This window comes from Ranitomeya variabilis, chromosome 4 (assembly GCF_051348905.1).
Source record: "Ranitomeya variabilis isolate aRanVar5 chromosome 4, aRanVar5.hap1, whole genome shotgun sequence".
NCBI lineage: Eukaryota > Metazoa > Chordata > Amphibia > Anura > Dendrobatidae > Ranitomeya > Ranitomeya variabilis.
In genome coordinates this window covers 241,555,130-241,569,116 of record NC_135235.1, presented here as the reverse complement: position 1 = coordinate 241,569,116, position 13,987 = coordinate 241,555,130, and the positions used below count along the sequence as shown (strand labels likewise).

Here is a 13,987-nt window from a genome sequence, read left to right as displayed (position 1 = left end):
TTGCGTTGTGCGCCGCAGCGTCGGCGACGCAACGCACAACGCAAACAAAACCGCAACAAAACGCACGCTAAAACGCTGCGTTTTGTGACGCATGCGTCCTTTTTGGCCGAAAGTTGGACGCAAAAAAATGCAACTTGTTGCGTTCTCTGCGCCCAACACTTGCGGCCATGCGTCGCAAAACGCAGCACAACGCATGTCCATGCGCCCCCATGTTAAATATAGGGGCGCATGACGCATGCGGCGACGCTGCGGCGCCGAACGCTAATGTGAACGTAGACTTATACAAGGGTGTGAAGGAGAATGAGGAAAGTCCCCGTAATACAGGGGTACAGAGGGAGCACAAGGAGTGACCTCCTAATACAGTGCTAAGCAGTGACATGAGGGAAAACCTCTTAATACAGGGGTGAGAGGGAGTACGAAGGGATGACACCCCCTAATATAAGGACATGGAGAGGACACGAAGGGCAACCTAATACATGGTGAGAGGACGATCAGGATCAGTAATGTACGTACACAGTGACTGCACCAGCAGAATAGTGAGTGCAGCTCTGGAGTATAATACAGGAGGTAACTAGGATCATTTATGTAATGTATGTACACAGTGACTGCACCAGCAGAATAGTGAGTGCAGCTCTGCGGTATGATACAGGATGTAACTCTGGATTAGTAATATAATGTATGTACACAGTGACTGCACCAGCAGAATAGTGAGTGCAGCTCTGGGGTGTAATACAGGATGTAACTCTGGATTAGTAATATAATGTATGTACACAGTGACTGCACCAGCAGAATAGTGAGTGCAGCTCTGGAGTATAATACAGGATGTAACTCAGGATTAGTAATGTAATGTATGTACATAGTGACTGCACCAGCAGAATAGTGAGTGCAGCTCTGGGGTATAATACAGGAGGTAACTCAGGATCAGTAATGTATGTACACAGTGACTGCACCAGCAGAATAGTGAGTGCAGCTCTGGGGTATAATACAGGAGGTAAATCAGGATCAGTAATGTAATGTATGTACACAGTGACTGCACCAGCAGAATAGTGAGTGCAGCTCTGGGGTATAATACAGGATGTAACTCAGGATCAGTAATATAATGTATGTACACAGTGACTGCACCAGCAGAATAGTGAGTGCAGCTCTGGGATATAATACAGGAGGTAACTCAGGATCAGTAATGTAATGTATGTACACAGTGACTGCACCAGCAGAATAGTGAGTGCAGCTCTGGAGTATAATACAGGATGTAACTCAGGATTAGTAATGTAATGTATGTACATAGTGACTGCACCAGCAGAATAGTGAGTGCAGCTCTGGGGTATAATAGAGGATGTAACTCAGGATCAGTAATGTAATGTATGTACACAGTGACTGCATCAGCAGAATAGTGAGTGCAGCTCTGGGGGTATAATACAGGAGGTAACTCCGGATCAGTAATGTAATGTATGTACACAGTGACTGCACCAGCAGAATAGTGAGTGCAGCTCTGGGGTATAATACAGGATGTAACTCAGGATCAGTAATGTAATGTATGTACACAGTGACTGCACCAGCAGAATAGTGAGTGCAGCTCTGGGGTATAAAACAGGAGGTAACTCAGGATCAGTAATGTAATGTATGTACATATGTACACAGTGACTGCACCAGCAGTGACTGCAGATCTGGAGTATAAAACAGGATGTAACTCAGGATCAGTAAAATAATGTATGTACACAGTGTCTGCACCAGCAGAATAGTGAGTACAGCTCTGGGATATAATACAGGAGGTAACTCAGGATCAGTAATGTAATGTATATACACAGTGACTGCACCAGCAGAATAGTGAGTGCAGCTCTGGGGTATAATACAGAATGTAACTCAGGATCAGTAATGTAATGTATGTACACAGTGACTGCACCAGCAGAATAGTGAGTGCAGCTCTGGGGTATAATACAGGGTGTAACTCAGGATCAGTAATCTAATGTGTGTACACAGTGACTGCACCAGCAGAATAGTGAGTGTAGCTCTGGGGTATAATACAGGATGTAACTCAGGATCAGTAATATAATGTGTGTACACAGAGACTGCACCAGCAGAATAGTGAGTGCAGCTTTGGGGTATAATACAGGATGTAACTCAAAATCAATAATGTAATGTATGTACATGGTGACTGCACCAGCAGAATAGTGAGTGCAGCTCTGGGTATAATACAGGATGTAACTCAGGATCAGTAATGTAATGTATGTACACAGTGACTGCACCAGCAGAATAGTGAGTGCAGCTCTGGGTTATAATACAGGATGTAACTCAGGATCAGTAGTGTAATATATGTGCACAGTGACTGCACCAGCAGAATTGTGAGTGCATCTCTGGGGTATAATACAGGATGTAACTCAGGATCAGTAATGTAATGTATGTACACAGTGACTGCACCAGAAGAATAGTGAGTGCAGCTCTGGGGTATAATGCAGGATGTAACTCAGGATCAGTAATGTAATGTATGTACACAGTGACTGCACCAGCAGAATAGTGAGTGCAGGTCTGGGGTATTGTCAAGATAATGTATAAAATGGAGTAGGATTTTTAATTTTTCCTGTTATCACGCACATTGTGGGCTCTGACCCCCCTTCTCTCTTTGCTTCTGCTGCTGTGTGTGTGAATCATAAACTTCTCATTCCCTCCCACCACAAGAATGTTTACGACCTCTGTAGCTGCAATAGACAATTCTCCCATCTAGTACCAGCTGAAACTGGTCTAGACTCTTTCAAAAGACATGAGGTTCTTTGAGGTTTCTATTATAGTAAGGTATTGGGCCACCGATTTGGGCTTGAAAACTACGGAGTACATATTGCGAATTTCCATCTGTAGATCTGTCAATCACTGTAAGCGCTAGCAGCTAAACACGAGTACAAAGTGAGGATTTCTCCTGAACTGTGTGGACCAACTAGTTCAAGTGTGGTATCATTAGAAAGCAAATTTTAATATAAGATGAATGATGGGTGTGCTGTGACTCTGCCATGTTCTGAAGCCAAGATATGAGGATTATAAGTATTGTTGGTACAATCTGTAACTTTAAGTAGAGGGGAGGGTGAAGGTAAACCAACCCCTTTAGTGATGTCACAAGCCTGCAGGTATAAGTGACTGCACTTAACCCAGCCTTCATTCTTGCCTGGGATGTCACTACAGAAAGACTTCCTGATGTACTGGGATATTTGGCTCCGCCTACCAGCATGGTTAGCTGAAATGATCTAAGCAAATGTGAGTTTTATTTTTCTTTAATCCATTTTTTGTATAATTGCTGTACATACTTTGTCTCATATTGTAACATCTTTATATACCTTTTATAAACACTGCCTAATCTTTTGGAGTAAACTATAAAACTACTAGTTCGTATTCTTCATGTTCTATGCAAATTTTTCACGTCCCTGAAGTTAATTACTCTACTAAATTGGGTTGGCTCTGAACCCCTCTCTGTGAGAAATCTGAGCTGGTGGCAGCGAAGTGTGTTCTGGGATAGGTGGGTGCCGCTGGCCGCAACGGAATGGGGTTTTATAAGCTATTGTCTGGCTGCGGCCTGAGCATTTATAATTCCGTCGCTGCAGCGTGCCTGCTAGCCAGTCCACAGTGAAGCGGCCCGTCTGATGACTAATTATCCCAGGTGTAGTTCCCTGACTGACCTGAGGGTTAGGGGGGTGCCAGAGAGCTGCAAGTTCCGAAGCGGAACTGGAAAGCGGGATATACATAAATCCCTGCAGTTCATGATATTGTAGCAGCAGTGGGATAACTAAATTAAGCCCCTGCGGTAAATTGATAGGTCAATATACTTGTTTGTGTTTTCATCACATTGTAGCAGTGGAGGGATAACTAAGGGTACCGTCACACATTGAAATTTTCATCGCTGCGACGGCACGATTCGTGACGTCGCAGCGTCGTATGATCATCGCTCCAGCGTCGTAGACTGCGGTCACACGTTGCAATCACGGCGCTGGAGCGATGCCGAAGTCCCCGGGTAACCAGGGTAAACATCGGGTAACTAAGCGCAGGGCCGCGCTTAGTAACCCGATGTTTACCCTGGTTACCAGCGTAAACGTAAAAAAACAAACCGTACATACTCACCCGTCGGTGTCCTTCAGGTCCCTTGCCGTCTGCTTCCTGCTCTGAGTGCAGCCGTACAGTGAGAGCAGAGCGCAGCACCGCTGTGATCTGCTCTCACTTTCCGGCCGGCACTCAGAGCAGGAAGCAGACGGCAAGGGACCTGAAGGACACCGACGGGTGAGTATGTACGGTTTGTTTTTTTACGTTTACGCTTGTAACCAGGGTAAACATCGGGTTACTAAGCGCGGCCCTGCGCTTAGTTACCCGATGTTTACCCTGGTTACAAGCGAAGACATCGCTGGATCGCTGTCACAGACAACGATCCAGCGATGTCAGCGGGTGATCAAGCGACGAAAGAAAGTTCCAAACGATCTGCTACGACGTACGATTCTCAGCAGGGTGTCTGATCGCAGTAGCGTGTCAGACACAGCGATATCGTAACGATATCGCTAGAATGTCACGAATCGTAACGTCGTAGCGATGGAAATTTCAATGTGTGACGGTACCCTAAGATAAGCCCCATGCACATGTGATAGCCGTTTGCTGGCCAAAGGTCACCCCCGATCCGTGACGGCACCTGTAGAATAGTGAGTGCAGCTCTGGGGTATAATCTAGGATTTCAGCTGGTTTGGTAGTGAAGGTTTCCTTTCTTGCTCTCGTGCAGTCCTGGTTGTGTGCAGAGTCGGTGCCCTCTTGCCTCCAGTGTTTGGTGTGGATTACAATGTGCACTGACCCTATTGTCCTCAATCTAATATCCAGTGAGTGACAGACACTGCATGGTCTTTGTGTCCCGGCTGCGCCCCCCATCATCTACTCCATGACTGTGGATATTGGTGGTGATGGATAATGCTTAGTCTGCTGGTTTCTCTGATTCGGTTCTTCCCGTCTTCTGCATGGATCATTTTCTTTTTTTTCACTTTCAGAGAGAACTGAAAGAGCAGCTACAGGCACTGCAGGAAAGCGCACAGGGGCACACGGAGGCACTGCAGCTGCTGAAACGCCAGCTGGCTGAGACAAAGGTGAGACCTCCCAAGGTGGTTGACTGTGACAAGGGCTGTGGAGGTTGAGTCGGAGTCTGAGCCCATTTTGGTGGAGTCGGAGTTGGAGTCGGTATAAAATGGACCGACTCTGACTTCTAAAATATATAATAAATTGGGTACAGTAGTTTAATGCAGTTTGTGGAGAATATTTTTTTCATAAGAATTTGGTAAAGTTATGAAATGTCCTATAAATGTCTGTCCTATTCCTGATCTAAGGTCTAGACCTTCAGCTGAGATGAATCTGTGCTGCAGTTTATGGTCATGATAAGTAGTGAAGCTCCTCTACAGATAAGGGTAAAAAATAAACACACAGGGAAGGAAAGCCTGCATTCATCTCAGAACTTCTGGAGTGAACAGGACAGCAGGATTAAAGAAGGTAAGTACTTCCTAAAGCATATCTAAACTTTCAATAAACTATGCATATATCAATAGTCCAGTATATGTTGTCTCCGTATTCTTGATGTTTTAGTTTATTTTTCCTCTTAGCTCATGTTTGGAGAAATTAGCTGCTCTTATATACACTATACATAGAATATAAGGGTAAAAACTGTTCTCTAACATCTCAAGTTCAGAATACAGTAACAGAATCGATGAGGTCATATATATTTGTTTGTGTGTTCTGCAATATGATTCAGCACAGACATGATCCCTCCCTCCTCCCCTCTTTATAGACTGTGAAGAAATATGATGTGAAGCATTTAATGAGCTGTACCCTGAGACAAGCCTGACATTGAAAGTTCAGCATAAAGCTATCTAACATATTTTACAAACTTTATACTTATCATCTGTCCTATTGATTTATGCAAAGATTGTTTTATTTCTATCCCAAATTATACACTGCACGATTCCCTTTTCTTACAAGAATTACAATATACCTTATTTTTTAACAGGACAAAATATTTTGAGAGCGAATTTACATAATTACAAAATGTCTTAGAAACATCTTATGAAGGCAGCTGTATTTGAGCATTTTACTGTGACTCAAGTTAAAAAAACATTTTGTGTGTCAGTGTATTAGTGACCCAGATGAAAACAAATGCTGTGATGCCAAAATCAGGCAGTGATAAAAATGTTCCTTCAAGAGATTCCAATCTAAGAAGACATTTACAATGCTGCCACCCAAGAAGCTAGAGACCAGCACTTCCCGCCAAGCAAAGGAGGAAGAAAGAGCGTCTGAAACATCAGTTACAAGTAGTGTTGAGCGATACCGTCCGATACTTGAAAGTATCGGTATCGGAAAGTATCGGCCGATACCGGCAAAGTATCGGATCCAATCCGATACCGATACCAATACAAGTCAATGGGACTCAAGTATCGGACGGTATTCCTGATGGTTCCCAGGGTCTGAAGGAGAGGAAACTCTCCTTCAGGCCCTGGGATCCATATAAATGTGTAAAAGAAAGAATTAAAATAAAAAATATCGCTATACTCACCTGTCCGACGCAGCCTGGACCTCAGCGAGGGAACCGGCAGAGTTGTTTGTTTAAAATTCGCGCTTTTACTTGGTTACGTGAAGTCCCGGCTTGTGATTGGTCAGGGCGGCCATGTTGCCGGGACGCGGACCAATCACAGCAAGCCGTGATGAAATTACGTCACGGCTTGCTGTGATTGGTCCGCGTCCCGGCAACATGGCCGCCATTAACCAATCACAAGCCGTGACGTCACGGGAGGCTGGACACGCGCGCTTTTTAAAATGGGCGTGTGTCCAGCCTCCCGTGACGTCCCGGCTTGTGATTGGTTGCGCCGCGGTCAACCAATCACAAGCCGGGAGGCTGGACACGCGCGCATTTTAAAATTTTAAAATGCGCGCGTGTCCAGCCTCCCGGCTTGTGATTGGTTGATCGCGGCGCAACCAATCACAAGCCGGGACGTCACGGGAGGCTGGACACGCGCCCATTTTAAAATGCGCGCGTGTCCAGCCTCCCGTGACGTCACGGCTTGTGATTGGTTGCGTCTCCCATGTGACTGCGACGCAACCAATCACAAAGCCGGGACGTAATTTTAAAATCCTTAAGGACCTGAAATTACGTCACGGCTTGCTGTGATTGGTTGCGTCGCCCATGTGACTGCGACGCAACCAATCACAACGCCGGAACGTAATTTTAAAATCCTGAAGGACCTGAAATTACGTCACGGCTTGCTGTGATTGGTTGCGTCCCGGTCACATGGGCGGCACGCAACCAATCACAAGCCGGGACTCACGTAAAGGAAAGAAAAGCGCGAATTTTAAACAAAGAACGCTGCCGCTTCCCTCGGTAAGGTGCAGGCTGCGTCGGAGAGGTGAGTATAGCAATATTTTTTATTTTAATTCTCTCTTTTACACATTTTTACATTAATGTTGTTTCGATACCGATACCCGATATCACAAAAATATCGGATCTCGGTATCGGAATTCCGATACAGCAAGTATCGGCCGATACCCGATACTTGCAGTATCGGAATGCTCAACACTAGTTACAAGATATTTTGTAAGTGACAAAGTTACTGTAGTTACTGTAACAATGACAGCAGATGTGTTTGAAAGAGAGCTCATGGAGCTTGTTGTGAAGGACAGTGTACCATTATCATTATTTGCACGACCAGCTTTTACAGCTCTTAATGGAGAAATGGCTTGCAAACTTGGTGTTTCTCTTGAAAGAGAAAGTATTAAAAACTAGTGATTGAAGAAGCCCTTAACCAAAAGGAAGATCTTAAAAAGACTCTGAAGAGACTCTTTGTATTTCTTAAAATGGATGCCTGCACATGTCAGAGTGAACTATTTTGCTATCAATGTTCGATATGTTTGTGACAACAAAAAAATTGTTACTGAGATGCTGGCAGTAAAAGATACTAAAGCTCATCACAGCAGCCAGTTTCTCCAGACCTTAGTGGAAAAAGTTCTGCAAGATTATGAACTGAAAAAACAGGTTCTTGCTATTGTAACTGATAATACTGCAAGCATGATAAGTACAATTAAACTGATGAATGAGAATAATGAAGGTGAACAGCAGCTAGAAGAACATTTCACATTAAGTATGTTGGAGATGGAAGGCCACAGTCCTGTTCCCCTAATGGAGGAACAAACAGATATTACTGCAGAAGAACAGCAAAATGATTCTTTACAATTAGATGATCTTGTTGAAGCTGCTTCACACCTCTTTGCTATTCATCACATGCGCTGTGTTGTGCACATGCTGCAGCTGGCAATAAGAGATAGTCTGCAAGAGGGACATGCTGGAACTCTGGTGAGCAAAGTGAGGAAATTGGCTATTACTGCCAGAACCCCTAAAATTGATTCCATCTTGAAGAGACGTGCTGGAAAAGGGGAAATTGTGGATCAAACCACTTGGTGAGGCAGCACCTATTTAATGACTGAGCGACTGCTTGAGCTGAAACCCTTGCTTGTAGCTGCAGTGCCTTGCGAAAGTATTCGGCCCCCTGGAACTTTTCAACCTTTTCCCACATATCATGATTCAAACATAAAGATACCAAATGTAAATTTTGGTGAAGAATCAACAGCAAGTGGAACACAATTGTGAAGTTGAATGAAATTTAGTGGTTATTTTAAATTTTTGTGGAAATTCAAAAACTGAAAAGTGGGGCATGCAATATTATTCGGCCTTTAACTTAATACTTTGTTGTGCCACCTTTTGCTGCGATTACAGCTGCATGTCTCTATCAGTTTTGTACATCGAGAGACTGAAATTCTTGTCCATTCTTCCTTGGCAAACAGCTCGAGCTCAGTGAGGTTGGATGGAGATCATTTGTGAACAGCAGTTTTCAGCTCTCTCCACAGATTCTCGATTGGATTGAGGTCTGGACTCTGACTTGGCCATTCTAACACCTGGAAACGTTTATTTGTGAACCATTCCATTGTAGATTTTGCTTTATGTTTGGGATCATTGTCTTGTTGGAAGACAAATCTCCGTCCCAGTCTCAGGTCTTTTGCAGACTCCAACAGGTTTTCTTCAAGAATGGTCCTGTATTTGGCTCCATTCATCTTCCCATCAATTTTAACCATCTTCCCTGTCCCTGCTGAAGAAAAGCAGGCCCAAACCATGATGCTGCCACAACCATGTTTGACAGTGGGGATGATGTGTTCAGGGTGATGAGCTGTGTTGCCTTTACGCCAAACATATCGTTTGCCATTGTTGCCAAAAAGTTCAATTTTGGTTTCATCTAACCAGATCACCTTCTTCCACATGTTTGGTGTGTCTCCCAGGTGGCTTGTTGCAAACTTTAAATGACACTTTTTATGGATATCTTTGAGAAAAGGCTTTCTTCTGCAACTCTTCCATAAAGGCCAGATTTGTGCAGTTTAGGACTGATTGTTGTCCTATCGACAGACTGTCCCACCTCAGCTGTAGATCTCTGCAGTTCATCCAGAGTGATCATGGGCCTCTTGGCTGCATCTCTGATCAGTCTTCTCCATGTTTGAGATGGAAGTTTAGAGGGACGGCCGGGTCTTGGTAGATCTGCAGTGGTATGATGCTCCTTCCATTTCAATATGATCGCTTGCACAGTGCTCCTTGGGATGTTTGAAATTTTGGAAATCATTTTGTATCCAAATCCAGCTTTAAACTTCTCCACAACAGTATCACGGACCGGCCTGTTGTGTTCCTTGGTCTTTATGATGCTTTCTGTGCTTCAAACAGAACCCTGAGACTATCACAGAGCAGGTGCATTTATACGGAGACTTGATTACACACAGGTGGATTATAGTTATCATCATTAGGCATTTAGGACAACATTGAATCATTCAGAGATCCACAATGAACTTCTGGAGGGAGTTTTCTGCACGAAAGTAAAGGGGCCGAATAATTTAAGAATAATTTCCACAAAAATTTAAAATAACCAATAAATTTCGTTCAACTTCACAATTATGTTCCACTTGTTGATTCTTCACCAAAAATTGACATTTGGTATCTTTATGTTTGAAGCCTGATATGTGGGAAAAGGTTGAAAAGTTCCAGGGAGCTGAATACTTTCGCAAAGCACTGTATGGCCCTCAGGTAACACTACATGAAGGTCAATGGACACAGGTGGCTGAATTGAAGGAATTTCTTCATCACCCATTTACAGTGACTAAAAAGTTACAAGCTGAGGATTTAACTCCTGGCATTTTTATAAAGGAGTGGTAGAACTTGTTGTTTTACCTGTCCCAAAGATGAGGTTTAATCGCAGATGGTATTGTTGCTTCAATGAAACAGAGAGACACTGCTATTAGAAAATAAAACTCTTCTGGCAGCTGTTTATGTGGACCAGAGTCATTGTATATTGCTGTATGACCAACAGCTTACTAAAGAAGCTCTGATTGAGGTAGCAGTTAGGATGAGTGGGCTACAGGACGGCCAAGAGCAAGAGGACTCGGGTCCTGCCAGTGCTGCTGCCGTTCCTTCATCCTCACCAGATGAGGAGTTTGATTTCGACAAGTATTTGTACGACCTGGAGCAGGCAAAGCGTCGTCACAGGGAAAAAGACTTCCCTCCCATAGAAAACAGATTGACCATATTTCAGCAACGTTTTTCACTAGTTCTCAAAGAAGTAGAAGAGTTCAGTTATTCATCAAAACTGACTGTGCACGAGGCAATTCTTCTATACCCTGAAATTGTTAGAGATGTCGCTCATATGGTCACTGCTTTATCACCAACCCAAGTTACTGTAGAGAGGTCGTTCTCCAGCCTTAAAATAATTAGGTCAGATGTGAGGTCATCTATGGAGGAGGATCTGATGGAGGTGATACTACTTCTCAGAACAAATTCATAGACTGCACAAATGCTATTCAGTACGCTGTTGTTGAAAACTTTTTATTTTTTACACTTACTGCAGAGTGTATAATAAATTGTAAATATGTAAAAGTTTTTTGTTCTAAAGTTGTTTTCCAATAAATATATTTTATGTTCTATCTAAATGGCGTGATTATTGTATCATAATAATGATTAAAAGCCTGATGTTGCCATTTTACCACAGTAAATTTATCACTTAAATTAAACATGAGCCGTGTTTGAGGGAGTCGTGGAGTCGGTGTCATGGAAATCGAGGCGTCGGAGTCGGTGTCATGGAAGTCGGGGAGTCGGTGTCATGGAAGTCGAGGAGTCGGTGTCATGGAAGTCGAGGAGTCTGAGTCATGGAAATCGAGGAGTCGGAGTTGGAGTCAGAGATTTAGCCTACCGACTCCACAGCCCTGTCTGTGACTATCCAGCGTGCAGATCGCCATGTGTTCAGAGGACTGGCCTCCATAGATGCAAGGTGTCTGATAAATAGAATCCTAGACTGATAGCGTTGGAAGGGACCCCCAGGATCTTTGTGTGCAACCCCCCCCCCCCCTGCAGACTTCCATTGAAGAAGTCACCACCTCTCGTGGCCGCCTGTTCCACTGATTGATCGCCCTCACTGTCACCCTTCTAATATCTACGGTATATACTCGAGTATAAGCTGAGGCACCTAATTTTGCCACAAAAAACTAGGTAAAGGTATTGACTCGAGTATAAGCCGGGTATGTATTGTCCCCTCATCCCTGTTCTTGTATGCATGGCCCCCGGTCCCTGTCCTTGTATGCATGGCTCCGCCTCCCTGTCCTTGTATGCATGGCCCCACGGTCCCTGTCCTTGTATGCATGGCCCCACGGTCCCTGTCCTTGTATGCATGGCTCCCCCTCCCTGTCCTTGTATGCATGACTCACTGGTCCCTGTCCTTGTATGCATGGCTCACTGGTCCCTGTCCTTGTATGTATGGCTCCCCCCTGCCTGTCCTTGTATGCATGGCTCACTGGTCCCTGTCCTTGTATGTATGGCTCCTCCTCCCTGTCCTTGTATGCATGGCTCACTGGTCCCTGTCCTTGTATGCATGACTCCCCCTGTCCTTGTATACATGGCTCACTGGTCCCTGTCCTTGTATGCATGACTCCCCCTCCCTGTCCTTGTATGCATGGCTCCCCCCTCCCTGTCCCTGTATGCATGGCTCACCAGTCCCTGTTCTTGTATGCATGGCTCACTGGTCCCTGTCCTTGTATGTATGGCTCACTTGTCCTTGCATGCATGGCTCCCCCTCCCTGTCCTTGTATGCATGGCGGCTCCCCCTCCCTGTCCTTGTATGCATGGCGGCTCCCACTCCCTGTCCTTGTATGCATGACTCCCCCTTCACTGACCTTGTATGCATGGTTCCCATTAAAAAAAAAAAAACTCCTACTTACCTTCCTGCGCGCCCCCTCGCAGCATCTCGTTCCGGCGCCAGCAGCTCTTGCGGCAGAGCGATCGTCGTGAATATTCATTACCTTAATGAGTGGGGCCATATGATCGCTTTGCGGGAAGAGCTGCTGGCGCCCGAAAGAACGAGATGCTGCCAGAGCGCACAGGAAGGTAAGTAGAAGCTTGTTTTGTTTTTTTTTACAGCTGCTGGGAGCCGGCGGATGTAACTGTGCGCGCTATAAGGGAAATTAATATTCATTTCTCTTTACCAGCGGCACAGGCTTTAGCCACAGCCGCCGGCTCCTGCCTCTGTGACCCGCTGCTCCCTCCCCGCCGTCTTTCTGGGTCAATTGACTCATGTATAAGCCGAGGGGGACGTTTTCAGCACAAAGAAATGTGCTGAAAAACTCGGCTTATACACGAGTATATACAGTAATCTGTATCTTCCCCCTTTCAGTTTTCTTGCATTGCTTTATCGTGTTTCCATGTGCAAATGAGAATAATGACGACCTCTCTACACTGTGACAGCCCCTCAGATATTTGTAGACAGCTATTAAGTTTCTTCTTAGCCTTCTTCTTTTTTACAGCTAAACATTCCCAGATCCTCTAACTGTTCCTCGTAGGACATACTTTGCAGTCCGCTCCCCATCCTGGTCGCTCTTCTCTGAACTTGCTCCAGTTTTCCAATGTCTTTTATATAATGTGGAGCCCAGAACTGGACCCAGTATCCAGATGAGGTCTGACCAAGGAATTGTAGAGGAGATAATTACTTCACGTAATCTAGACTCTATGCTTCTCTTATTACATCCTAGAACTGGACCCAGTATCCAGATGAGGCCTGACCAAGGAATTGTAGAGGAGATAATTACTTCACGTGATCTAGACTCTATGCTTCTCTTATTACATCCTAGAACTGGACACAGTATCCAGATGAGGCCTGACCAAGAAGTAGTAGAGAAGATAATTACTTAATGTGATCTAGACTCTATGCTTATCTTATTACATCCCAGAACTGGACACAGTATGCAGATGAGGCCTGACCAAGGAGGAGTAGAGGGGATAATTATTGTACGTGATCTAGACTCTATGCTTCTCTTATTAGATCCCAGAGCTGTGTTTGCCTTTTTTGTTGCTGCATCACACTGTTGACTCCTGTGCAGTCTGTGATATATTAGAATACCCAGGTCGTTTTCACTCGTTCTGTTGCTTAGTTCTATTCCTTCCATTCTGTAGATGTAATTTTCATTTTTCTTGTCCAGATGTAAACTCTTGCATTTCACCCTCTTAACACCATTGTATTAGTTGCTGCCCATTGTTCAAGCTTCTCTAGAGCCTTCTGAATTGTTTCTCTGTGTTCTCTAGTATCAGCTATCCCTCCTAGCCTTACATTGTCTGCAAATTTGATTAGTTTACCTTCAGTTCCCTTATCCAGATCATTTATAAAAATGTTGAACACTTGGGCCAGTACAGAGCCTTTCGGTCCCCACTAGTAACGCTGGGGACAGGACAGAGCCTTGTGGTCCACACTAGTAACACTGGAGCCAGGACAGAGTCTTGTGGTCCCCACTTGTAACACTTGGGCCAGGACAGAGCCTTGTGGTCCCCACTTGTAACACTTGGGCCAGGACAGAGCCTTGTGGTACTTCACTTGTAGGACTGGGCCAGGACAGAGCCTTGTAGTCCCCACTAGTTACACTTGTGCCA

The 13,987-nt window shown here is 44.7% G+C and overlaps 1 protein-coding gene across 2 annotated transcripts in view; it reads left to right on the top strand.

The window, feature by feature from the left end:
- The window catches only part of TRIM62 (tripartite motif containing 62), a 33,706-nt gene that overhangs the window by 2,673 nt on the left and 17,046 nt on the right, over positions 1 to 13,987 (top strand). For both annotated transcript variants that reach the window (XM_077260481.1, XM_077260480.1), the window contains exon 3: positions 5,001 to 5,096. In XM_077260481.1, the coding sequence (XP_077116596.1) occupies positions 5,001 to 5,096 (96 nt within the window). The remainder of the gene's footprint in view (positions 1 to 5,000; positions 5,097 to 13,987) is intronic.